This window comes from Struthio camelus, chromosome 8, assembly GCF_040807025.1.
Source record: "Struthio camelus isolate bStrCam1 chromosome 8, bStrCam1.hap1, whole genome shotgun sequence".
Lineage (NCBI taxonomy): Eukaryota > Metazoa > Chordata > Aves > Struthioniformes > Struthionidae > Struthio > Struthio camelus.
Genome location: NC_090949.1, coordinates 14,859,339 through 14,884,452, shown reverse-complemented (window position 1 = coordinate 14,884,452; position 25,114 = coordinate 14,859,339). Strand labels below are relative to the sequence as shown.

Genomic DNA, 25,114 nt, shown 5'->3' with positions numbered 1-25,114 from the left:
CATTACCGATGTCTGGAATGTGCTCTCCGCCGTGATGCTGGGCATCCCCGGTCACCAGGAAGGAGTGCGTGGGTTGAAAGCATCTCAGGCCCATTGCTGTCTTCAAAGTCCTTGTGTAGTTGTTCAGCTTTTGTAGCCTGTGTTGGGCTGAGCCACGTATACACGCTCTCCCCCGGCACTGGTCTGGCTATCTCAGGGAGGCAGTCACGCTCCTCTGATTAACTCAGGGAAAACATTTACACAGCCAGTTGACCCACTCAGCTGCGATACAGTCAGCTGATCCACGCATCCAATATAGCCGTTTATCTAAAACAAAGGCCACCTTCTGGTTGGTCCCCTTTGTGTTGAGATAAATTCAGCGTTCTTTGCAACAGCTGTGGTCAGTCGCATCCTACCTTCTTCCCTGAGCACCGTTGGGTGCGTTGCCCTCGCCCACCTCCTCTGAGCCTTCTTCCACTGTTGGGGTTTATGGGTCGGTCACGTTATCCCTGCGATTCCCCTGTTGAAGGCTCCTGTCATGTCGTGTGATTCATCTGCTGTTGACCGACAGTGGCTGATCAGGTCCCTGGTTTTGCGCTGGTATAAATCCTGAGAGCTCGATGCTTTTGAATGCTGGTGAGTTCATTCCCATGAATGGGCTATTAAACATCTGGCTGTCCTTTAATTAGGTTCTTTTTGTGTTATCTTCCAGCCCTCCCCCCCGCCCCCCCCCCCCCCGGCATTGGAGGGCTCATATGTCATGTTTTTTAATAGACTTTTCAAAAATATTTTTCCTAATAAGACTTGAAAGAGTACAGTTTTGAATGTGGGTACGCTGCCCACAGGCTGCTCAGTTTACGATAACGTATATCGATGTGAAACAGTAGTTTATCTTCAGGTGCTGGGCAATTCAGGAAAGATCAAAAACGCTGAAAGGTACTCAGTCAGATAGCCAAATAATAACTGACAGTGTTTATCTGTGTGAAATCTGCCAGCTGCAATGGGAACTGTGTCATCGTGCAGGAGTATAAGTAGCCAGTGAGAAGACCACAGCCTTACACGGAAGACACCATGCAAGTCCTCCTCCTGCTCGCAGCTGTTGGGTTTTGCTGGGCCCAGTACAACCCCAATACTCAGCCTGGGAGGACCTCTATTGTGCATCTCTTTGAATGGCGCTGGGCTGATATTGCTCTTGAGTGCGAACGCTATCTAGCACCTTATGGATTTGGAGGAGTTCAGGTACGCTGTTTCCCAGCAGTAGGTAGTAAAATTGCTTTGTAGCACTTGATTAATATAATAAACCCAAATGTCTGAATCAGAGCCAGCAGATTCCCAGCAGCTGCTATGCTGAAGATGGCGATGGAAGCAGTATAAGCTGTTAGACACAACCCTAGCTCCTGCAAGGCTTGTTAGGTTGCATCTCTAGCAGATCAGTTACAGAGAGGCATGCTTTCCTCCGAAATTTGTTGCTTGCAGAGCTAAGATGTCTTCTTTGTCTTTTTCCAACGGACGTGCCTACCTACTGAGTTTTGGCTTTTCTAATGCCATCGCGGTTCCAGATAAAAAGTCCTGTCTGTAGCTTCAGCTCTGCAATGTGTGTGCCCTTCAAAAGTAAACCTGTGTTGGACCTGGGCAGCCCACAGGAACCAAAGTAAACTTCTTCATTGCCAGTCTACAGGATGGGCACCTCACAGACCAGAGCTTATGCTGGGGGAGAGGGAGCTTGGGTTGGCTTGCAGCCTGCTTCTCCTGGAAATCCAGAATAAATCTCAGTGCTGAGCACACGTTTTGTGCTTCAGAGCTAGAGTAAGAAAGAATTGATAGTTTATGAAGGTGCATCTTTTCCTCTGCAGGTTTCGCCTCCAAATGAAAACGTGATTATTACTAACCCCTACAGACCCTGGTGGGAAAGATACCAGCCAGTCAGCTACAAGCTCTGCACTCGCTCAGGAAATGAAAATGAATTTAGAGACATGGTGACCAGATGCAACAATGTTGGAGTAAGTGCCAGGAGGCAGTGAAAATAATATGGGTGGAAGTGCTGTTTTGGCTGAGGGAAGTTACTGCTCCCATTCCCAAAGGAGGCAGAGAATAAAGGAAAGGGGGGAGAAAGAGGAAGAACTAAAGGTGATGCAGCAGAACTCTGGCTATCACTTCACCACTCTTAAAAACCATACTGAAATGCAGTGACTGCTTTTCTAGGTTCGTATCTATGTGGATGCGGTTGTCAACCACATGTGTGGATCTGGGGCTGGCTCCGGCACCCATTCTACCTGCGGAAGCTACTTTAATGCTGGGAACAGAGACTTTCCAGCTGTGCCATACTCTGGCTGGGATTTCAATGATGGTAAATGCAGAACTGGAAGTGGAGAAATTGAAAATTACGGTGATGCTTCTCAGGTAACTTTCTATGACGCAAGTTTGACATCTGTTTTCTTGACCAGATTCATTGTTCCATTTCTTCTCTCCTGTTTCCTGTTGTGTAAACGTTACAGTGCAGCAAAAGAAAGGGAGGAGGTTATCCGAGTCACCTGACTAGTGACTAAAGTAACTAACGCCGGCTTCTGTTTGGGCAAGGTGCCGTTAGGTGCGTAATGTCATAAGACTTGAGAAATCAAGAAGCCGCCTCACCTGTTTAACGCGGGCATGAGCAGGAGCCTGTTCCTGAATTGAGTCCAAGGTACTCAGCTCAGCCGGCGAGCAGTTAGGGCTTGTAAGCGTAGCTGACACTGATAAGGAGCCCCTGTAGAAAATTGGCAGCCCAAAGTGTTGAGCCCTGTTTGAGTGTGTTGCTCTTTTCTGCACATTAAATCAGTGGTCGTTCTTTCTCAAGTTTAGAGCTCTTTACTGCATCCTCTTTGCCACTATTCACCATGCTATTTCTCATCCTAAATTCTGAAGACAGCTACGTGGGGGGAGATGATATCTCAGCGACTGCCCGACCTTGAGAATCAGGCTGTGTAATAACTTGGTGCACACTTTGGAAGAAGTCTCTTCTGTATGGTTGTGCTCTACAAACTGGGTAGATTTGACTAGTTGAGAAGCCCAAACATTTTATTGCAACATATGTGTTTTGTAGCCTGAAGGAGTGACACCTCCAAACTTTTCTGACAGGTCCGGGACTGCCGCTTGGTTGGCCTTCTGGATTTGGCTCTGGAGAAGGACTATGTGCGCTCCACTGTTGCTGGGTATATGAATCACCTCATTGATATTGGCGTAGCAGGCTTCCGGCTTGATGCTGCCAAGCATATGTGGCCTGGGGACATAAAAGCGTTCCTAGACAAGCTGCACAACCTAAACACTAACTGGTTTTCTTCAGGATCTAGACCTTTCATTTACCAAGAGGTAATCTCTTTTTTTTTTTTTTTTTTTTCCCCTCCCTGTTGTCTTCCTTTCTTTCCATCTTTCCCTTCCGCATGCAGCGGAATGGGAGAAATTATATGGGCTTGATCCTACAAACCCCAAAAGGCTGAGCCCTGCAGTCTAGCGGTCAGCAGTCCAAATTGAGACTTGCACTCCAGAATTGCAAGACGCCTTGGAACCTTCATGGAGCAGCTTGCTGGAGATGTCTAATGGTCATGTGACTGGGAGGGGATGGTGCAGTACATGATGACAACTGTACAGCCAAAGAAAGGGCTAACCACTTCTCTGGAGCAGACCTCCAAAAATGATGAATAGATTTGCTTTTTAAAAAAGCCTCGACCATAGATCATTGCTCACCTTTTTCCTGCCTTCATTCAGGCCTGTTTTCACATGTCTACAGCATGCTTTATCCTGAGTTAGGGTTGATTTACTCTTTTTCTTTGGGTTTTTTTTTTTTTTTTGGTGATCAGGCTGGCATAGATCCCTACTTTCTCTTTCCTGTACCAGGTAATTGACTTGGGTGGAGAGCCGATCACATGCAGTCAGTACTTTGGAAATGGCCGAGTGACAGAATTCAAATACGGTGCAAAGCTGGGGACGGTGATCCGCAAGTGGAATGGCGAAAAGATGGCCTACTTAAAGTAAGGGTGACCGTCCTGTGACCTCTGCAGCATAAGGCAGCTGGACACGCGGCTTGACAGGGTGGCCTGAAGCCTTTGTCTTTTTGGGTAGGAACTGGGGAGAAGGCTGGGGCTTTGTGCCTTCTGACAGAGCCCTGGTCTTTGTGGATAATCACGATAACCAGCGAGGTCACGGGGCTGGTGGAGCTTCGATTCTAACCTTCTGGGATGCCAGGTAAGAGATGCCGTTGCGTGGGTGATGCTGCTTTTGTGGGTTTTCTCCCTGGTCTGATGCCCCTTTCCACGACACATTACATTTTGGTCTTACAGGCTTTACAAAATGGCAGTTGGTTTCATGCTGGCTCATCCATATGGGTTCACGCGGGTAATGTCAAGCTTTAGGTGGCCAAGACATTTTGAAAATGGAAAGGTAAGTTGATAAAGGTGAAGATCAAATCGCTGTGCACAAAAAGATCAGAACAGAGCCAGTGCACCAGTCAAGTCCAGTTAGGCTTGTAAATCATAAGTGATTTCTGTGTCGTGGGCTTGATCTACCTGTTGGAAATGCAGTGTTACCTTTAGCTTTCCTCTCCAGTTGGTATCTCTGCGTTTTCAGCAGGAATAGTAAAACTTCTCTTTTTAATGAAAGGATGTTAATGACTGGTACGGACCACCAAGTAACTCAGATGGCTCAACGAAATCCGTTACAATTAATGCGGACTCCACCTGTGGCAACGACTGGGTTTGTGAACATCGCTGGCGTCAAATAAGGTAGGGCGCCGTGGGGAAAAATTCAGCAAAAGCCGTTAGTTTTGCATCATGTTCCTCGCTGCTTTAGAGCTCTTGCAGTTAGAGCAACAGCCGTTCTTTGCGCCTCCAGGAACATGGTTATCTTCCGTAACGTGGTGGATGGTGAGCCTTTCTCCAACTGGTGGGACAACAACAGCAATCAGGTGGCTTTTGGACGTGGTAGTAAAGGATTCATCGTCTTTAATAATGATGATTGGTAAGTTGTGGGGTTGAAGAGAAGCACGGTGCCTCAAGCGCCATCTGACAGAAAGATGATGTGTTGGGAAGGGGAATGTCTTGGCAGTAGGACGCAGTCGGGTGCAGGAGATGTGGTAATACCGAATCTGAGGCTTAAGGATCTGAAGTGAGTATCTGGAGGTGTAGGAATGGCCCGTTGGTGTTTTTGAGGTGCCAGTCATATTCTCTCCGTCCCTCTCCCTCTGAGAAACTATGGCCGTGGCTCGAGTAATGCCCACAGGTCGGAGTAGTAGCGGCTGCAGTTTTGGCAGCTGTGAGAGAAAAGGGAACTCTCTCACCTCTCTCATGCCATCCAGTCTGAATGGGTTGGACAGTCACAGTTCTAATCGCTGCTGACAGTGTGTGTCCTGCTGTGAAGCTCGGTGAACCGTTTGATTTTGTCCCATACTCCTTTTTTTGATGACTGGTGGTATCCGTGCAGCCTGAGTTAGAGTCCTGCGCTGCGTTCCTGGTCTAGAGGGCCAAAAGGAGAGGGTAGGAGGCGATAACCGGAATAACCCGAGAACTCTCTCCCATTCAATTGCCCTTCAAAGTGAGGGACTAGCATCAGACTCGGAAGTCCTTGAGGTGGTTTGCAGTACCTGTTTTGAAAAACTGAGCATGCACTCGTTTTCACATAGGCACATGAATGTGGATTTGTACACGGGACTGCCTGCTGGGACCTACTGTGATGTCATTTCTGGACAGAAGGAGGGCAGCAGGTGTACTGGAATACAGGTGTACGTTTCTGGTAATGGAAAGGCCAACTTCCAGATCAGTAACAATGCTGAAGACCCATTCATTGCAATTCACGTTGGTGCTAAATTGTAACTCCAGTGAAATGTGTTTCTGCAATGTCTCTGACTATGCAACCGCCTTGTATCAAGAATGAGTGATTCTCTGCATCTAGCGAATAATAAATGGGCTTTAAACTAATGGGTAATGCTTCTTCTTTTAATGCATTGGATTGTGACTTTCTCGCGTCATGCTTAGTGGCAGGGCAACGGTAAGTTTTAAGGAAGTGCTGGCAATGTGACAGCGTGCTTCCCTGATCGCAGGAACACTGGGAAAAAAGCTTGGGAAGGCGCTTATTTCCAAGGCTGATGCGTGCACGCTCATCACGTGCTGAGGAGTAGCCACGTTGCGGCCGGTCAGCTGCTAGCTGCGTGTATCCGCACAAAATCGTGATGCCTTTCTGGTGACAAACCAAACAAGCGTCTGGCTCGGCAGAGCCCAGTGGCCTGCTCCAAGGAGACCTTCACGGTGGCTATTCCAAAAGTCTATGCGAAGGGAGATGTTTATCCGGGCTTCGCTTAGACGTTGTGAGAGTGGCATAAGCACAGCACCGTCTCCACGGTGCGTTACATTTGATAGTTCTGTAATATCTCGCCTAATTATGGAGCCTGAGCGCAGAATGGGCAGCTCTCACAATTTTACTGTCGGCCACGAGACAATCCGCAGATAAATGTGAGCGTGCCGCCCTTACTTTAAAGTGCAATGCCTATTTGGGACCAAGCCCTTGACGTGACCCAACCTGCAAAGGCCAATGGGAAAGGCATCCCAAGCGTTAGCGGTTTTGAGAGCAAGGTATACTTTGGAAGGCTGTTTCCCGTTTCTGGAGGGAGGGAGGGAGAGTGTGTGTGTGTGTGTGTGTGTTGGGGAGGGATTGGCTCAGAACGCGCTCAAGGGCTCAGGGCGTTTGGCAATGTAGTCGTGGTGGGGGAGCACGGGGCGGGGAAAGGCAGTGTCCCTGGCCCACAGCTGGACCTATCATTTCCCTTGGTAGGGGTGGCTAGAGCCAGCTTGCTGAGGGCAGAGGGCCTGCCGGCCTGATGCGGCCTTTGGATCTGCTCCCTGGAAAGGTGTCCAAGACTGGGGAGCCCCACGTGGAAGGAGTGAGGAGGAGAGGCTGGTTTGCAGCAGCAGCAGCAGTTAGCAGCCATTGCAACGCTGCCTTTTCGCCCTGGGATCAGATGCGGGAGCCCTCCTGCACCTCTGAAACAGACTGGCTCCGCCGGCTCTTTTTGGGTCAGCCTAGCCCTGTTTGTCAGAGCCATGCTGACAGTGAACTACAGCCCTTGGAAACCGGGTGATGCTGTTGTTAGCTATTACTCAGAGACCACGTAACCCGGCATCTAACACTTGGTCTCGCCATAAAGATTGCTGTTTTCTTCTCAACCCCCTCCAGCTACTGTGGCAAGTGATTGCCCTGAGAGACATGGCCCTGAGGAGTCCATGAATAAACAGGAGGAAAGAAGGTGCCGAACAGGGAGAGGGAAGAGTCTGTGCCTGCAAACAGTTGGGCATCCGCTTTTCACGGATGCTGGAAGGCAGTGAGTATTTTGCCTGCTGAAGCCATTGTAGGTTGAGCCTTAGTTCTGCCTCTAACGCTGGAATTGATTGCAATGTGGAGGAAGAAATCACGAGGCAGTCTTGCTGGGGGTAAGCAAAAAGCTGCTTGGACCGAGACGTTGACTGCTTTGAAAGGACCAGGCCTGAGCCCCGGGTTTGCAGGGGGCCTTTTTATTTTACGGAGGCAATTCTGGCCCACTGCTTTACAGAGAGGCGCAAGGTAGGCAAACTGTAAGGAAGCAGCGTTGTCATCCAGAACAACAGCAGGTCTCTCAGATGGGTTGTGAACGGGTCAGCTGTCTTCCTCGTCTTCAAGTCACTCCCAGAATTATTATCATTAGACAAATTTCACCATGGTTTTCACGACTCCATTTTATACAAAAGAGGTGTCAGGAAGGCCTTGATTTTATATGCCTGGGCCAGTACCGAATGAAAATCTGCAGTGTGTGGGGGTATTTTCTCCTGTTAAAGTGCAGCATTTTCCAGGGCCAAGCAGGATGTCCAATTCGTTTGCTGAAGTGTAATATTTCCGAGTTTTGTGGCCACTATGCCATAGTGCATTATCTGTTGCAAAAGGAGTAGCGCGCCCTTGCTTTGTGGACACTGTGAGTTTTATAGAGCAACATCACCGCCTGAGGGCCCTAGTCCAGGGATTCTTTTGCTTGCCCTTTTCGCTTTAGGGGTATTTTTGGCCCCCTGCCTTACAGAGTAGCACATGGTAAGCTAACTAAGTTTCTCTCCTTCCTGTGCAGTTGCCTCATTCTTCCGTGAACGCCTCCTGTGCTCTTTTGTCTCCTTGGATCTATCTGAGCAGTGCAGTGCTGGTGCTTGCTCAAGAGAAAAACAGTTGTGCTACTCTGCTCGCCATGTACCCAAGCCCAAAGCATTGGGGGTAGCCCTTGCCAAAGTGCTCTTCCTAGCAAATGACTAAGCATTTACCTGAGTGTGCATCAGGATCCATCTCTTACCACGCTGGTTTCCACCACAGTAGCTTTGAGATTTTTTGCAGTGTTGGCAGTGTTTACAAGTTAAATCTGACTATCAGAGGTCGTTTTTGTTGCTGATCAGCTCCAATACTGTGAAGATTATAGATGGCGCTGAGAGGTACTTTTAAAGTACGTTTTGTCAGTAAATTAAGCTATGGACTTTACACTCCTAAGGACAGATGAAGTTTGGGCCCTGAGAAATAAAAGGGCAGCTCACAAGCTCAGATGTTGCAGTGGCCTGCTCAAGGCTGAAATGGCACCAGGCTTGCCCTTAAACACGCAGCCACTCGAGTACTGTAGTGAGAAGGAAGTGGTCTTGAGGGAAGGGACTGTGAGAATGAGCAGAGCTGCAGGAAGACAGGCCCCAGGTTGGCTAGCATGCCGGGGCTGGGCAACTTCTAGAGAGAAGAAAAGCATCCCAAAGGAAGCTGCCCGGGTGAGCCTGTGGGAATTTGCCAAAGCGCTACACCTTTGGATCTATGCAAACTATGGATCACTGCCTGAGCAGCGTCCCTCTGGTTCTCTGCAGAAGGTGCCAAGCATGAGGGGAGCGGAGGCAGAGCTGCAACAAACGCTGATAAGGTGCCTAGTCTAGCGTAGGTGTGAGTAGAAAGCTTTAAATGTAGCCATGTTCTCTGTGTCAGAAATGATAGTTCACGTTAACTCTCTCTAACTAAGCACCTTGGAGACCGACCTCCCTAAGTCTATCACGTTCTATTTTAGTAGCTCATCTGTGAATGGTAGAAGTATTTTCACAATTTGGCCATCACAAAGGCATTTGTGACACACCACAAAGGTGTTTGTTATTGTTTAGCCCAGCTAAATAGCAGTGAGGCAGACGATTGTCTTGAGATTGTTCTTGTGGGATAAAGAACAGTTTGACGCCGTTGGGTCTTGTGCGCGCATTGATGCTGCAGCTCCCTATTGGGAAGGTGCCGCCACTGCAGCATGGTCTCACTGGTATATTCATTGGGCAGGGGTGTTGTGCTAGGACCACATGGGGAAGTGCAGGAGCAGGCCTACTTTTTTTAGGTTTGTCGTTTAAAAGCTTGGGCAAATGGGACCTACTTCTGCTTTTTCTCCTGGAATGTAAGTTATGGGAAAGAGAGGGATGTACAGGACACAAGGATTTTATAGCAAGGGTCGGGCAGTAACGCTAGCAGTAGATGTATACACACACACACACATATATATATGTATATGCAGGAATGTATATGCATATATATACATATGAATATATATGCGGGAAAACAGGTCAGTTTCTAGTTATGCATCCATACTCTGAATCCAGCAGTCTCTGACCAGGTTCTTTTAGATATTGCCTGTGTTGAGGGGTGTGGAATGTTTAACTCTAGATTTGCTTGTTTGAAGATGTTTGGAGTTACAGGGGATTTTGATTTAGCAGAGTGATACAGCAATATACCGAAATGACAATGACAATGCAGGTGTAAGTTGCACTTGGCCAAATATGGCAATTGCAAGATACAGTTGAGTCACAATACAAATGGGATCCCCATTACCGATGTCTGGAATGTGCTCTCCGCCGTGATGCTGGGCATCCCCGGTCACCAGGAAGGAGTGCGTGGGTTGAAAGCATCTCAGGCCCATTGCTGTCTTCAAAGTCCTTGTGTAGTTGTTCAGCTTTTGTAGCCTGTGTTGGGCTGAGCCACGTATACACGCTCTCCCCCGGCACTGGTCTGGCTATCTCAGGGAGGCAGTCACGCTCCTCTGATTAACTCAGGGAAAACATTTACACAGCCAGTTGACCCACTCAGCTGCGATACAGTCAGCTGATCCACGCATCCAATATAGCCGTTTATCTAAAACAAAGGCCACCTTCTGGTTGGTCCCCTTTGTGTTGAGATAAATTCAGCGTTCTTTGCAACAGCTGTGGTCAGTCGCATCCTACCTTCTTCCCTGAGCACCGTTGGGTGCGTTGCCCTCGCCCACCTCCTCTGAGCCTTCTTCCACTGTTGGGGTTTATGGGTCGGTCACGTTATCCCTGCGATTCCCCTGTTGAAGGCTCCTGTCATGTCGTGTGATTCATCTGCTGTTGACCGACAGTGGCTGATCAGGTCCCTGGTTTTGCGCTGGTATAAATCCTGAGAGCTTGATGCTTTTGAATGCTGGTGAGTTCATTCCCATGAATGGGCTATTAAACATCTGGCTGTCCTTTAATTAGGTTCTTTTTGTGTTATCTTCCAGCCCTCCCCCCCACCCCCCCCCCCCCGGCATTGGAGGGCTCATATGTCATGTTTTTTAATAGACTTTTCAAAAATATTTTTCCTAATAAGACTTGAAAGAGTACAGTTTTGAATGTGGGTATGCTGCCCACAGGCTGCTCAGTTTACGATAACGTATATCGATGTGAAACAGTAGTTTATCTTCAGGTGCTGGGCAATTCAGGAAAGATCAAAAACGCTGAAAGGTACTCAGTCAGATAGCCAAATAATAACTGACAGTGTTTATCTGTGTGAAATCTGCCAGCTGCAATGGGAACTGTGTCATCGTGCAGGAGTATAAGTAGCCAGTGAGAAGACCACAGCCTTACACGGAAGACACCATGCAAGTCCTCCTCCTGCTCGCAGCTGTTGGGTTTTGCTGGGCCCAGTACAACCCCAATACTCAGCCTGGGAGGACCTCTATTGTGCATCTCTTTGAATGGCGCTGGGCTGATATTGCTCTTGAGTGCGAACGCTATCTAGCACCTTATGGATTTGGAGGAGTTCAGGTACGCTGTTTCCCAGCAGTAGGTAGTAAAATTGCTTTGTAGCACTTGATTAATATAATAAACCCAAATGTCTGAATCAGAGCCAGCAGATTCCCAGCAGCTGCTATGCTGAAGATGGCGATGGAAGCAGTATAAGCTGTTAGACACAACCCTAGCTCCTGCAAGGCTTGTTAGGTTGCATCTCTAGCAGATCAGTTACAGAGAGGCATGCTTTCCTCCGAAATTTGTTGCTTGCAGAGCTAAGATGTCTTCTTTGTCTTTTTCCAACGGACGTGCCTACCTACTGAGTTTTGGCTTTTCTAATGCCATCGCGGTTCCAGATAAAAAGTCCTGTCTGTAGCTTCAGCTCTGCAATGTGTGTGCCCTTCAAAAGTAAACCTGTGTTGGACCTGGGCAGCCCACAGGAACCAAAGTAAACTTCTTCATTGCCAGTCTACAGGATGGGCACCTCACAGACCAGAGCTTATGCTGGGGGAGAGGGAGCTTGGGTTGGCTTGCAGCCTGCTTCTCCTGGAAATCCAGAATAAATCTCAGTGCTGAGCACACGTTTTGTGCTTCAGAGCTAGAGTAAGAAAGAATTGATAGTTTATGAAGGTGCATCTTTTCCTCTGCAGGTTTCGCCTCCAAATGAAAACGTGATTATTACTAACCCCTACAGACCCTGGTGGGAAAGATACCAGCCAGTCAGCTACAAGCTCTGCACTCGCTCAGGAAATGAAAATGAATTTAGAGACATGGTGACCAGATGCAACAATGTTGGAGTAAGTGCCAGGAGGCAGTGAAAATAATATGGGTGGAAGTGCTGTTTTGGCTGAGGGAAGTTACTGCTCCCATTCCCAAAGGAGGCAGAGAATAAAGGAAAGGGGGGAGAAAGAGGAAGAACTAAAGGTGATGCAGCAGAACTCTGGCTATCACTTCACCACTCTTAAAAACCATACTGAAATGCAGTGACTGCTTTTCTAGGTTCGTATCTATGTGGATGCGGTTGTCAACCACATGTGTGGATCTGGGGCTGGCTCCGGCACCCATTCTACCTGCGGAAGCTACTTTAATGCTGGGAACAGAGACTTTCCAGCTGTGCCATACTCTGGCTGGGATTTCAATGATGGTAAATGCAGAACTGGAAGTGGAGAAATTGAAAATTACGGTGATGCTTCTCAGGTAACTTTCTATGACGCAAGTTTGACATCTGTTTTCTTGACCAGATTCATTGTTCCATTTCTTCTCTCCTGTTTCCTGTTGTGTAAACGTTACAGTGCAGCAAAAGAAAGGGAGGAGGTTATCCGAGTCACCTGACTAGTGACTAAAGTAACTAACGCCGGCTTCTGTTTGGGCAAGGTGCCGTTAGGTGCGTAATGTCATAAGACTTGAGAAATCAAGAAGCCGCCTCACCTGTTTAACGCGGGCATGAGCAGGAGCCTGTTCCTGAATTGAGTCCAAGGTACTCAGCTCAGCCGGCGAGCAGTTAGGGCTTGTAAGCGTAGCTGACACTGATAAGGAGCCCCTGTAGAAAATTGGCAGCCCAAAGTGTTGAGCCCTGTTTGAGTGTGTTGCTCTTTTCTGCACATTAAATCAGTGGTCGTTCTTTCTCAAGTTTAGAGCTCTTTACTGCATCCTCTTTGCCACTATTCACCATGCTATTTCTCATCCTAAATTCTGAAGACAGCTACGTGGGGGGAGATGATATCTCAGCGACTGCCCGACCTTGAGAATCAGGCTGTGTAATAACTTGGTGCACACTTTGGAAGAAGTCTCTTCTGTATGGTTGTGCTCTACAAACTGGGTAGATTTGACTAGTTGAGAAGCCCAAACATTTTATTGCAACATATGTGTTTTGTAGCCTGAAGGAGTGACACCTCCAAACTTTTCTGACAGGTCCGGGACTGCCGCTTGGTTGGCCTTCTGGATTTGGCTCTGGAGAAGGACTATGTGCGCTCCACTGTTGCTGGGTATATGAATCACCTCATTGATATTGGCGTAGCAGGCTTCCGGCTTGATGCTGCCAAGCATATGTGGCCTGGGGACATAAAAGCGTTCCTAGACAAGCTGCACAACCTAAACACTAACTGGTTTTCTTCAGGATCTAGACCTTTCATTTACCAAGAGGTAATCTCTTTTTTTTTTTTTTTTTTTTCCCCTCCCTGTTGTCTTCCTTTCTTTCCATCTTTCCCTTCCGCATGCAGCGGAATGGGAGAAATTATATGGGCTTGATCCTACAAACCCCAAAAGGCTGAGCCCTGCAGTCTAGCGGTCAGCAGTCCAAATTGAGACTTGCACTCCAGAATTGCAAGACGCCTTGGAACCTTCATGGAGCAGCTTGCTGGAGATGTCTAATAGTCATGTGACTGGGAGGGGATGGTGCAGTACATGATGACAACTGTACAGCCAAAGAAAGGGCTAACCACTTCTCTGGAGCAGACCTCCAAAAATGATGAATAGATTTGCTTTTTAAAAAAGCCTCGACCATAGATCATTGCTCACCTTTTTCCTGCCTTCATTCAGGCCTGTTTTCACATGTCTACAGCATGCTTTATCCTGAGTTAGGGTTGATTTACTCTTTTTCTTTGGGTTTTTTTTTTTTTTTTGGTGATCAGGCTGGCATAGATCCCTACTTTCTCTTTCCTGTACCAGGTAATTGACTTGGGTGGAGAGCCGATCACATGCAGTCAGTACTTTGGAAATGGCCGAGTGACAGAATTCAAATACGGTGCAAAGCTGGGGACGGTGATCCGCAAGTGGAATGGCGAAAAGATGGCCTACTTAAAGTAAGGGTGACCGTCCTGTGACCTCTGCAGCATAAGGCAGCTGGACACGCGGCTTGACAGGGTGGCCTGAAGCCTTTGTCTTTTTGGGTAGGAACTGGGGAGAAGGCTGGGGCTTTGTGCCTTCTGACAGAGCCCTGGTCTTTGTGGATAATCACGATAACCAGCGAGGTCACGGGGCTGGTGGAGCTTCGATTCTAACCTTCTGGGATGCCAGGTAAGAGATGCCGTTGCGTGGGTGATGCTGCTTTCGTGGGTTTTCTCCCTGGTCTGATGCCCCTTTCCACGACACATTACATTTTGGTCTTACAGGCTTTACAAAATGGCAGTTGGTTTCATGCTGGCTCATCCATATGGGTTCACGCGGGTAATGTCAAGCTTTAGGTGGCCAAGACATTTTGAAAATGGAAAGGTAAGTTGATAAAGGTGAAGATCAAATCGCTGTGCACAAAAAGATCAGAACAGAGCCAGTGCACCAGTCAAGTCCAGTTAGGCTTGTAAATCATAAGTGATTTCTGTGTCGTGGGCTTGATCTACCTGTTGGAAATGCAGTGTTACCTTTAGCTTTCCTCTCCAGTTGGTATCTCTGCGTTTTCAGCAGGAATAGTAAAACTTCTCTTTTTAATGAAAGGATGTTAATGACTGGTACGGACCACCAAGTAACTCAGATGGCTCAACGAAATCCGTTACAATTAATGCGGACTCCACCTGTGGCAACGACTGGGTTTGTGAACATCGCTGGCGTCAAATAAGGTAGGGCGCCGTGGGGAAAAATTCAGCAAAAGCCGTTAGTTTTGCATCATGTTCCTCGCTGCTTTAGAGCTCTTGCAGTTAGAGCAACAGCCGTTCTTTGCGCCTCCAGGAACATGGTTATCTTCCGTAACGTGGTGGATGGTGAGCCTTTCTCCAACTGGTGGGACAACAACAGCAATCAGGTGGCTTTTGGACGTGGTAGTAAAGGATTCATCGTCTTTAATAATGATGATTGGTAAGTTGTGGGGTTGAAGAGAAGCACGGTGCCTCAAGCGCCATCTGACAGAAAGATGATGTGTTGGGAAGGGGAATGTCTTGGCAGTAGGACGCAGTCGGGTGCAGGAGATGTGGTAATACCGAATCTGAGGCTTAAGGATCTGAAGTGAGTATCTGGAGGTGTAGGAATGGCCCGTTGGTGTTTTTGAGGTGCCAGTCATATTCTCTCCGTCCCTCTCCCTCTGAGAAACTATGGCCGTGGCTCGAGTAATGCCCACAGGTCGGAGTAGTAGCGGCTGCAGTTTTGGCAGCTGTGAGAGAAAAGGGAACTCTCTCACCTCTCTCATGCCATCCAGTCTGAATGGGTTGGACAGTCACAGTTCTAATCGCTGCTGACAGTGTGTGTCCTGCTGTGAAGCTTGGTGAACCGTTTGATTTTGTCCCATACTCCTTTTTTTGATGACTGGTGGTATCCGTGCAGCCTGAGTTAGAGTCCTGCGCTGCGTTCCTGGTCTAGAGGGCCAAAAGGAGAGGGTAGGAGGCGATAACCGGAATAACCCGAGAACTCTCTCCCATTCAATTGCCCTTCAAAGTGAGGGACTAGCATCAGACTCGGAAGTCCTTGAGGTGGTTTGCAGTACCTGTTTTGAAAAACTGAGCATGCACTCGTTTTCACATAGGCACATGAATGTGGATTTGTACACGGGACTGCCTGCTGGGACCTACTGTGATGTCATTTCTGGACAGAAGGAGGGCAGCAGGTGTACTGGAATACAGGTGTACGTTTCTGGTAATGGAAAGGCCAACTTCCAGATCAGTAACAATGCTGAAGACCCATTCATTGCAATTCACGTTGGTGCTAAATTGTAACTCCAGTGAAATGTGTTTCTGCAATGTCTCTGACTATGCAACCGCCTTGTATCAAGAATGAGTGATTCTCTGCATCTAGCGAATAATAAATGGGCTTTAAACTAATGGGTAATGCTTCTTCTTTTAATGCATTGGATTGTGACTTTCTCGCGTCATGCTTAGTGGCAGGGCAACGGTAAGTTTTAAGGAAGTGCTGGCAATGTGACAGCGTGCTTCCCTGATCGCAGGAACACTGGGAAAAAAGCTTGGGAAGGCGCTTATTTCCAAGGCTGATGCGTGCACGCTCATCACGTGCTGAGGAGTAGCCACGTTGCGGCCGGTCAGCTGCTAGCTGCGTGTATCCGCACAAAATCGTGATGCCTTTCTGGTGACAAACCAAACAAGTGTCTGGCTCGGCAGAGCCCAGTGGCCTGCTCCAAGGAGACCTTCACGGTGGCTATTCCAAAAGTCTATGCGAAGGGAGATGTTTATCCGGGCTTCGCTTAGACGTTGTGAGAGTGGCATAAGCACAGCACCGTCTCCACGGTGCGTTACATTTGATAGTTCTGTAATATCTCGCCTAATTATGGAGCCTGAGCGCAGAATGGGCAGCTCTCACAATTTTACTGTCGGCCACGAGACAATCCGCAGATAAATGTGAGCGTGCCGCCCTTACTTTAAAGTGCAATGCCTATTTGGGACCAAGCCCTTGACGTGACCCAACCTGCAAAGGCCAATGGGAAAGGCATCCCAAGCGTTAGCGGTTTTGAGAGCAAGGTATACTTTGGAAGGCTGTTTCCCGTTTCTGGAGGGAGGGAGGGAGAGTGTGTGTGTGTGTGTGTGTGTGTTGGGGAGGGATTGGCTCAGAACGCGCTCAAGGGCTCAGGGCGTTTGGCAATGTAGTCGTGGTGGGGGAGCACGGGGCGGGGAAAGGCAGTGTCCCTGGCCCACAGCTGGACCTATCATTTCCCTTGGTAGGGGTGGCTAGAGCCAGCTTGCTGAGGGCAGAGGGCCTGCCGGCCTGATGCGGCCTTTGGATCTGCTCCCTGGAAAGGTGTCCAAGACTGGGGAGCCCCACGTGGAAGGAGTGAGGAGGAGAGGCTGGTTTGCAGCAGCAGCAGCAGTTAGCAGCCATTGCAACGCTGCCTTTTCGCCCTGGGATCAGATGCGGGAGCCCTCCTGCACCTCTGAAACAGACTGGCTCCGCCGGCTCTTTTTGGGTCAGCCTAGCCCTGTTTGTCAGAGCCATGCTGACAGTGAACTACAGCCCTTGGAAACCGGGTGATGCTGTTGTTAGCTATTACTCAGAGACCACGTAACCCGGCATCTAACACTTGGTCTCGCCATAAAGATGATTGCTGTTTTCTTCTCAACCCCCTCCAGCTACTGTGGCAAGTGATTGCCCTGAGAGACATGGCCCTGAGGAGTCCATGAATAAACAGGAGGAAAGAAGGTGCCGAACAGGGAGAGGGAAGAGTCTGTGCCTGCAAACAGTTGGGCATCCGCTTTTCACGGATGCTGGAAGGCAGTGAGTATTTTGCCTGCTGAAGCCATTGTAGGTTGAGCCTTAGTTCTGCCTCTAACGCTGGAATTGATTGCAATGTGGAGGAAGAAATCACGAGGCAGTCTTGCTGGGGGTAAGCAAAAAGCTGCTTGGACCGAGACGTTGACTGCTTTGAAAGGACCAGGCCTGAGCCCCAGGTAAGGCCTGAGCAGTAAATTTAGTGGAAGAAAGCTTGTAGATAGGTAATGGATTTTTTTTTTTTTTCTTTAAGAGCTATGAGGTTTCTCTTTCAGTCAAGTTTAGCTAGTCTTGTTATACAGGCATGTTTTAGTTCCTTCACTGTGGAAGAGCACTTTTGAGCAGCTGCTTCAGCAGGAGGAATCAACATTTGTGAGGAAGAAGGTGGATCTGTCCCTTTTTGCTTATGGGAGATAGGATAATCTTGGGAAAAACTGCTGTTCTTTCCTCCATCTTTTGTTTTTGCTTTGGCAGATCAGCTCCCTCTGTTCCACTTTCCTTCTCGTCTGTTAAATCCCCACAGCTTTGCTGCAGGTTTGCTTTTCCTGCTCTGCTGCCTGATCTGTCACTAGCAGATGCTGAGTTTGATGTTGGTCCTAGTCAACTCTTTCTCTGTGCTCTTTAGAAAGCTCTTAGGAACTACGGCTGTATGCTAAGTTCAGAAACCCATGTGGAGAGAATATTCTGACTTGATTAGTGTGCGTGATAGAAAACTATGTGAAACATTGCAGCCCATGTGGGGCATTTTCACCTCCACTGTTTGAATCAATTGATTTTTTACGGAAGTGTAGTGTCTTGTTTAATAATGAAGAAAAAAAGAAAAAAAACCAAATGCCAGAGTGATGGTGAATTTCTGGAAGCTTTTGTATCTGTGGGTGCACCAAAGCCTAAAGAGACTTACCCACTGAAGGTGAGTGTTTGGAAAACTTTTCGAAAAATAGCAAGCTGGATATTTTCTTCATGCTATGCTGAAGCAAGAGGAGAATGAGATTTTTATCTTGTAACAACCTTCTTCCTGCAATATGAAGCCTATACTATTATGCTTTGGAATAGCTATATTTCATGGGCACCATAATTCAAAGTAAGCAGAGCCTTGTATATATCAAGCTGTTGTTCAAGCATAGTTTGTTTTGTGCCATACAACATATGGAGGCATTTAAGAGAAGTAGACTAGAACAGAAGGAAGATCAGTGAAGAGATAATTAATTTGCAGTGTAGGTGTGAGAAAAATGCCTTGATTTATTTCACCCAGATGGTGTATATGTATCCATTATTGGCAATGATAGCCCTAAGAGGAATCTAAAGAAACATTTTAGGTACAGTAGTTTAATGGGTTTACAGAGAAAGTTTAAGACTTTACCAGTACTCAGTACTTGTTGTAAACTTTATTATGGCTCCCTAGTTGAACATCCTAACTGTTGTCATTTCTGCACAAGGAATGTTTTGGGGCAGGTGCCTTTTTAATACGAACAAATACGAACTCCGGATGTGCTTAAACATAAGTGAGTGTGGTGAATTAGATGAGGTGTTAGATTCTGAACAGTTAGCATTCAAGATTGAAAAGCTGGGAGTATCTTGCCCGTTGGAAGCAGGTGTCATGCTGTTAGCAAAATCAGTGAGGAATAATTGATATTTTTCTCATTTTGTTTATTGCACTTGTGTTGACTTGGGTGATGAAGGAAGAAATATCTTTTGCTTTCTAAATAAATGTTGTGATGAGGTGTGATAATTGTAGTGAGGTGGGAAAGGCAGTGGCACGTGGCCAGTTTTTTAAGAACAAAGCACTTAGTGTTCACTTAAGCTTCTGGCAATTAAACCACAGAAAAAGAACAAAAAAAGGAAGTATAGCAGCAAATGCCATTTTCTTGTTATGTCCGTTTGTTTTGACCATATGTTTTCTGAATATATGTGAACAAAACACCCGGCATAGTATTAAACAAAATAGAGTGTTTTACTGGTGGAGAAAGCTAGCCAAGTAAGTAATAATTGGATATTTTTAATGTTATCTGTAGATTTTGATAGGAAAGTACAGAAATATCCTCAGTGAAACAGAGTTCTTCAATCCCATTATACCCTAACTTGTGAAATTTTGAGCCTAGATCTACATGGCCTGTTACAGTATGAATTGTCAGGTCTTGCATTGCCTGGTCTCGTCACAGCAGTATTATGTTTCCAGTGAACAGTTATGGTAGCATACTTTTACTTATGCAAGCTAAAACAATAGTGATCAAACTGCAGATGTCAACATCTGCAGGCATTAGCTTTAGAACAGGGAAACATATTTCACTATTGAGCTGTACAACTTTTCCAAATTTTCTGCGAAGCTTTTTGTGAATAGTGGCTAACCATTTGTTTAAAGTGTCAGTTTTAATGAGTGAGCAAAAAAATCCCATGTTTTATCTGACTATAACAGAAAGCAAAGCAAAGTGTTCAAAGAAGTGGCTTAAAGAAAGTGTGGTTCAAAGACAATGTGGTATAAAGTTTATATTTGACCATATATCATTGTTTATACATATATCCAAAACCTAGAATGGGTTTTCTATTCTTCTGGTGCAACTAAGAAATGCAAAACCAACAGACCCAACAGATTGAGCACCTTAGTGGTTCCAACTACCCCCCAGAGTGAGACTGACTAAAAGGTTTGTTAAAAACAAATGATGTATGGCATGTTATTAACCGCCTGCATTTATATGTGCCCAAAAGCAAGAAAATTAATAGCTTTTTAAAATATATCCTGCCAAAACTTTGAGCTAATCTGAAACAAATGGAGGACTGCATTCTTCAGGTAAAAGTCAGTGAAAAATACCACTTCTTATATTTACCCAAAAGATGTTCAGTTTGAGTAGCTATTTGCCCATGGCAGAATCTCAGAGATGGAGATGGTCAGTAACGTAAGTAATACTATAAAATACAAATTCACAACATTTATAATTTCAAATAATATATATTCTATTCCTTCATTTGTCACCCTGTGCATTAATTGTTCCATGTTTATATTTTTATTAATAAGTTTTACCCATATCTAGTGAAATTCTGCACCAAAAAATCAGATTGTTATAATCACAGAGCATACTACTAGCCTTAAACCTTACATTCTAAGAGACTGACTACAGGCAATGCAAGTCTTCTGATAATATTGCCACTATTTTTATCTTCTGTAAGTCCAAAAAAGCGTAAACTTTGTAGCTGAGTTTATTTTACTCCATCTTTTCAATTTTAAGACAGTTATTTGGGGCTGATTTGCTATGCAGCATATGAAGATGCTTTTTCAAAGCATACTTTTTAAGGCCTATAAGTAATTAAGAGTCACTGAGAACAGATTACAAAAAGGCTAAGCAAGTAAGTTGACAAACTGGAGACGAATTGTCCTAATATAAATTTTTCTATGAATGCATAATAAGTTTGTAAATTTGTTCATATTTCTAAATTATTTTTTCACTTTCCTCCATAGTTGTTTCCTTTTATGTATTTTTTTTCATGGACATAAGAGTGACCAGAATTTAATGGAAGTAAGGTGCCGTAAAGCAAAGTGAATGGCAACAGTGTATGCGCAACTGCTCAGAGATTCTTAAAACATACATATAAACATATTAATGCAGCAACCACTTTCACAGACATCCAATCAGAACAGAGAAATGATGGGTCTGCTACATCACAACATTTCCCTTTTAGTGTTTTTAATACACAGAATTAAAAAATGTATTTGTCAAATAAGGTGAAATAAACAATATATTTAGAAAAATCCTGACTTCTAGTGTTTTTCTGTGACTGGACCAGAAGGTTAAGTATACTGATTTATTCATGACAATTTATTTTCTCAGCTCAGTACAGTAACATAAATGGAAGTTTTTGTTCAGTTCTGCATGCCTCTTTGTCAGCTTATTTCTCTGAATCACTGTTATTTTTCTAGCAGAATAAAAAGTTCTATAAAGAGAAACTAACAATCTATTATCTCTTTCATAGGGACTGAGAAAATCCTGTTCAAGTTATTTTGTTGTAAAGGGAAACAAATGACAAACTGAAAACATATAACACTAACTTTTTATTACTGATCGAGTGCATTCTTCCTTTATATAAAAGCTATATTTTTAACAGTCTTAGCCTATTAGTCCCACTGCACAAAGTATTCTGAACAATGTACAGGTATTTCTTTTGTGCATGTTTTCATGCCATGGCAATTTCCACTTTGACTTAATGTTAAATCAGAATCGTAGTAAGAAATAATGCTACTAGAAATAATGCTACTTGATATGTTGCCTTTCAGATCACATTTAATACAGAGGTCTTACTCATAAATGTTCCAATGAGCCCAAATGTTCCTATATTCCGAGTGTGTTTGAGGTAGTGGTGAATTATTTCCAGTCACTAGAGTCAAGGTAGGAGTGCTTGGGTTTTCACCCAGCTGGCACAGCACCCAGAGCATTTCATGTACAATGCAGGCAGTGATTAGTATCTTTGGGAGAGCAGTAAAGTGTGAAAGATTGTCTGGCACTTGTGAGTTAAAAGTGGAAATATCAGTCCTTTGTCATAGACTGAACCTTCATTGTCCTCCTTGATCCGAAGCTCAAGACAATGCTAAGAATTGCATTGTCCATCCACTAGGACTGAGAAATATCCAGTTTAATTGGCTGCATTATACTTCCTTACTTTTCCAAGGAATTTTTTATTTCTTTTCTTTTTGGAAACAAAGAAAGGATGATGTCCTGGTAAATATACACCAAACTACTGTCATGACTTATTTTTCATTCTAGTTGTGAAGAAAGCCTTTGGAAGCTCAGCTATTTTTGTGGGGTCATAACTGACAAACGGCAAAGGAACCCTCAAAGAAAGTTAACCTTTAGAATTTGGGCAAACTAACTACAGGGATATCACTGAGTTTACAACAATGAACATTCAGATATTGACTGAATTTATGTGGGTGCCATTTCTGAGGTGTTCTCTTATAGTATGTGGGGTAAGCAGTCTCTAAGATTTTGGTTCATTATCTTGACATATTTCAGGACTGAGTAGTACTTCCTATTTTAAGTAGAGGAATTTGTCTATGCTTATAAATGATCTGTATGTTACATGAGTATTATCCAAACTCTTCTCTTCTGCCTTTAAGATCTTGTGACCATATCTGTGTCTTGGGAGGCGCTGAAATTAAGCTCAGATAATTATTGCTGGAGCTCACGGACTAAAAGCAGTCACCTGCAGAATAACCATTGACTGAATTTGGGTCATTTAGATAATAATGAAGTTGAATCCCACCAACCATAAGATATTGCAACAAGAAGGAGAAGATGGAAAAAAAAACCCATTCAGCTAGTTAGATTAATATCAGTGAAAAAAGGGTCGGTGGGTGGGTGGGTGGGTGTGTTTTCTCCTCACTTTTCTCCTCAACCTGGCACTAAAACCAAAGCGCACAGAATAAGGCCTCTTGTATAACCTTAGTTAGCAAGAAGAGTGACGTAAAAAGCATGGTCCATTGTTAAGAAGTAGTTTGTGGGGGGGTGTCACAGTTCACTGTTACAAGTACAACAGATGCAATGGCAACATTGGCCTGTGGACTTACTAATGCTTCCCATGAAGCTACAAAAATTGCAGTAATAGCATTTCCTAAACTGAAGTTTCTTGGTAATGAGGATGATGGCAGCTTCACAAAACACATACCCATACTTCTCTGAGGACATCTGAATATCTATCTCTGGTATTCTGTGTTTATCTTTTCCTCTCCTGCTTTTCAGCATCTGCAGCCTCCATTTGGATTTTATTTAGACGTGTATAATTTGCATGTCTGGTAGAAAATGGCAGGGTAGTATCACTGTGAAGCTGCAGACAAGTAGGTAATAGAGGAACCAATAGCACATTTGAACCTTCCTGCTGGGACGAAAGAGAACCTAGGATGGTGTGTTCAGGTGGCAAAGAGGGAATGTGGATTTTCATGAGCTAAACTCACTGCAACTTAAGCAATTTCCCCTGACCCATTTCAGGACAGATAACAGATTATAGTAGCAACTAAGGCAAAAAAGGCTAAGAGCATATAAGGAAAGAATTTTGACTTGCTCAGGCCAGTTTGAGTGCACACTTTTTCTGCCTTTGTACAAATATTCCTTGAATCTACCATTTATGAGACAGTGCAGCTAGTGACACACAGCTGATATGCACAGTGGTGACAGGGATATGACAGAGCAGTCCATGGTGGATAGACAGCATGGCAGAACAATTAGGTGGTAAGATAAAAGGAATATCAATGCTGACAAGTGAGTGAAATGACAAGACAAATAAAAACAAACAATAGCTAATAAGATGGAACACAAATATAAAACAGGTGAACTCCTTCTGGGTCTCTTGGCTGGAGAGTCAAGGTGTGTATCCATGGGCAGCTCTTGCAGGTGATTGATTGAAACAACAGCGATCGGACTAAAGCAAGTGAATCAGCAGGCACTGTGTTTATGGATAGTACACAGAACTTTCATGCTGTAACTGGAAAAAGAAATCATGTTTTAGAACAATTGTGACTGATAGACCCTTACAATGCTATGTAAATGTTAACCTGTAGCAGAGACCGTCAACTCACGAAAATAAAACTAATGACCATGTCATTTCAAATACAGCGCCCTGTGTTGCTGTCAGAGCTGTGTGCTGTGCAAGAGGAGTCAGCTGTGAAACCCCCTTGCTGAGGGAATTTCAGATGATACAAGACAGAAGGAGTGGTGGCAGGGAAATTTGACCAGTAGATTTGCACCTAATCTTCCATTCTTTTTAGGATCAATTTCTCTATCCATTTCTGAAAATTTTAAATTGATCATCCTTGTATGTATAATGGCTGCTGTGTTTCTCCCCAGGCTTAATACCATAAGCTAAGCTGTGGCCTTTAGATAAGTACTCTAGGGCTTGCTATCAGTCAAGGGAAGGGAAGGGAACACAGCAGTTCTGCACATGTAGACACTACATACTCAAAACCAAAAGTCACAATAGCTCCAAAAAAACCATGTCTCTGATCTTCTACATTCTGGGAGTAGAGACTTCTGCCCTCCACTTCCTCTTCATGAAATTATGCAAGAAAGCCAAATATTGTCTCTACTGAGCCCTCACTGTGGCACTGTGTCGGCACTGTGGGAATCTCATAAACCACTGTATAACCTGTCAAGTCACTTCCTCACCTCATGTGAGATTTGAGAAGGTTTGTCTCAACAAGTCTGCAGCCCATTTACAAAGCTGACAGATTGGAGAAGTGATGGAACTTCACTGCAGAAAGCTGTATTTATCTAAAAGAAGGAACTGTCATGTAATCTAGCCCCGAATTACTACTGCTATCTTCCAATTTGTCACTGATGCCATAGGATTTCTCTTTCCATGTCTGCTGACTTTGGAAAAATATTCATTGTTAGTGTCACAGACAGTTTTCTGCTTTTAAGATAATCAAGCTCGAATACCATGTCCTGTTTATCCCACACTTAGAGATCAGAAGGTTGGATAAAACCACTGGGGTCATTTAAGCTGCACTATAATTACAAGATTATCCTCACCACTACTCTCTCAAGTGCTTTATCTCGTCTACTATGAACATAGTTTTGTTGGTGCTTCAGTGACCTCCTTTGAAAAGCTACTCTACAGCCCAATGGACTTTATGGGCAGGGTTTTTTTTTTTTTATCAGTAAGTTAAAATTTCCATTTTTATATTACAGTCCATTACTTCTTACCCACCTTAAATAATGCCTTTGTCTGTCCCTCTGACAATATTTCCTCTCTGTATCATCTCAGAAACTAAGTATATGCTAAATGTCAGTGTATGTCGGTGGTGCATCAATTAGTTACAGTTAAGTCCAGTGTCACAAAACGAAAGCGACTTTCAGCTTTTTCCCTTCATTGTTATCAAGGTAGACACCAAAAACTGGCAATGTGGTTTTTCTAATCAGCATGAATTAGTAGATAGTTTGCTCATTATCTGATAAGAATGCAAATGCTGTTAG

General features: G+C 45.0%; 2 protein-coding genes across 2 annotated transcripts; both read left to right on the top strand.

Annotated features, from left to right (window-relative positions):
• Window positions 1-1,026: 1,026 nt before the first annotated feature.
• LOC104152596 (pancreatic alpha-amylase) lies at window positions 1,027-5,924 on the top strand. The gene is made up of 10 exons (XM_068952599.1): window positions 1,027-1,218; window positions 1,833-1,979; window positions 2,182-2,379; window positions 3,094-3,324; window positions 3,850-3,983; window positions 4,075-4,197; window positions 4,293-4,392; window positions 4,612-4,733; window positions 4,843-4,968; window positions 5,630-5,924. Exons 1-10 carry the CDS (start codon window positions 1,051-1,053, stop codon window positions 5,817-5,819), a joined length of 1,539 nt encoding a protein of 512 aa, XP_068808700.1. The 5' UTR covers window positions 1,027-1,050; the 3' UTR covers window positions 5,820-5,924.
• Window positions 5,925-10,872: 4,948 nt separating this feature from the next.
• On the top strand, window positions 10,873-15,763 carry LOC104152655 (pancreatic alpha-amylase). The gene is made up of 10 exons (XM_068952618.1): window positions 10,873-11,057; window positions 11,672-11,818; window positions 12,021-12,218; window positions 12,933-13,163; window positions 13,689-13,822; window positions 13,914-14,036; window positions 14,132-14,231; window positions 14,451-14,572; window positions 14,682-14,807; window positions 15,469-15,763. Exons 1-10 carry the CDS (start codon window positions 10,890-10,892, stop codon window positions 15,656-15,658), a joined length of 1,539 nt encoding a protein of 512 aa, XP_068808719.1. The 5' UTR covers window positions 10,873-10,889; the 3' UTR covers window positions 15,659-15,763.
• The last annotated feature ends 9,351 nt before the right edge of the window (window positions 15,764-25,114 follow it).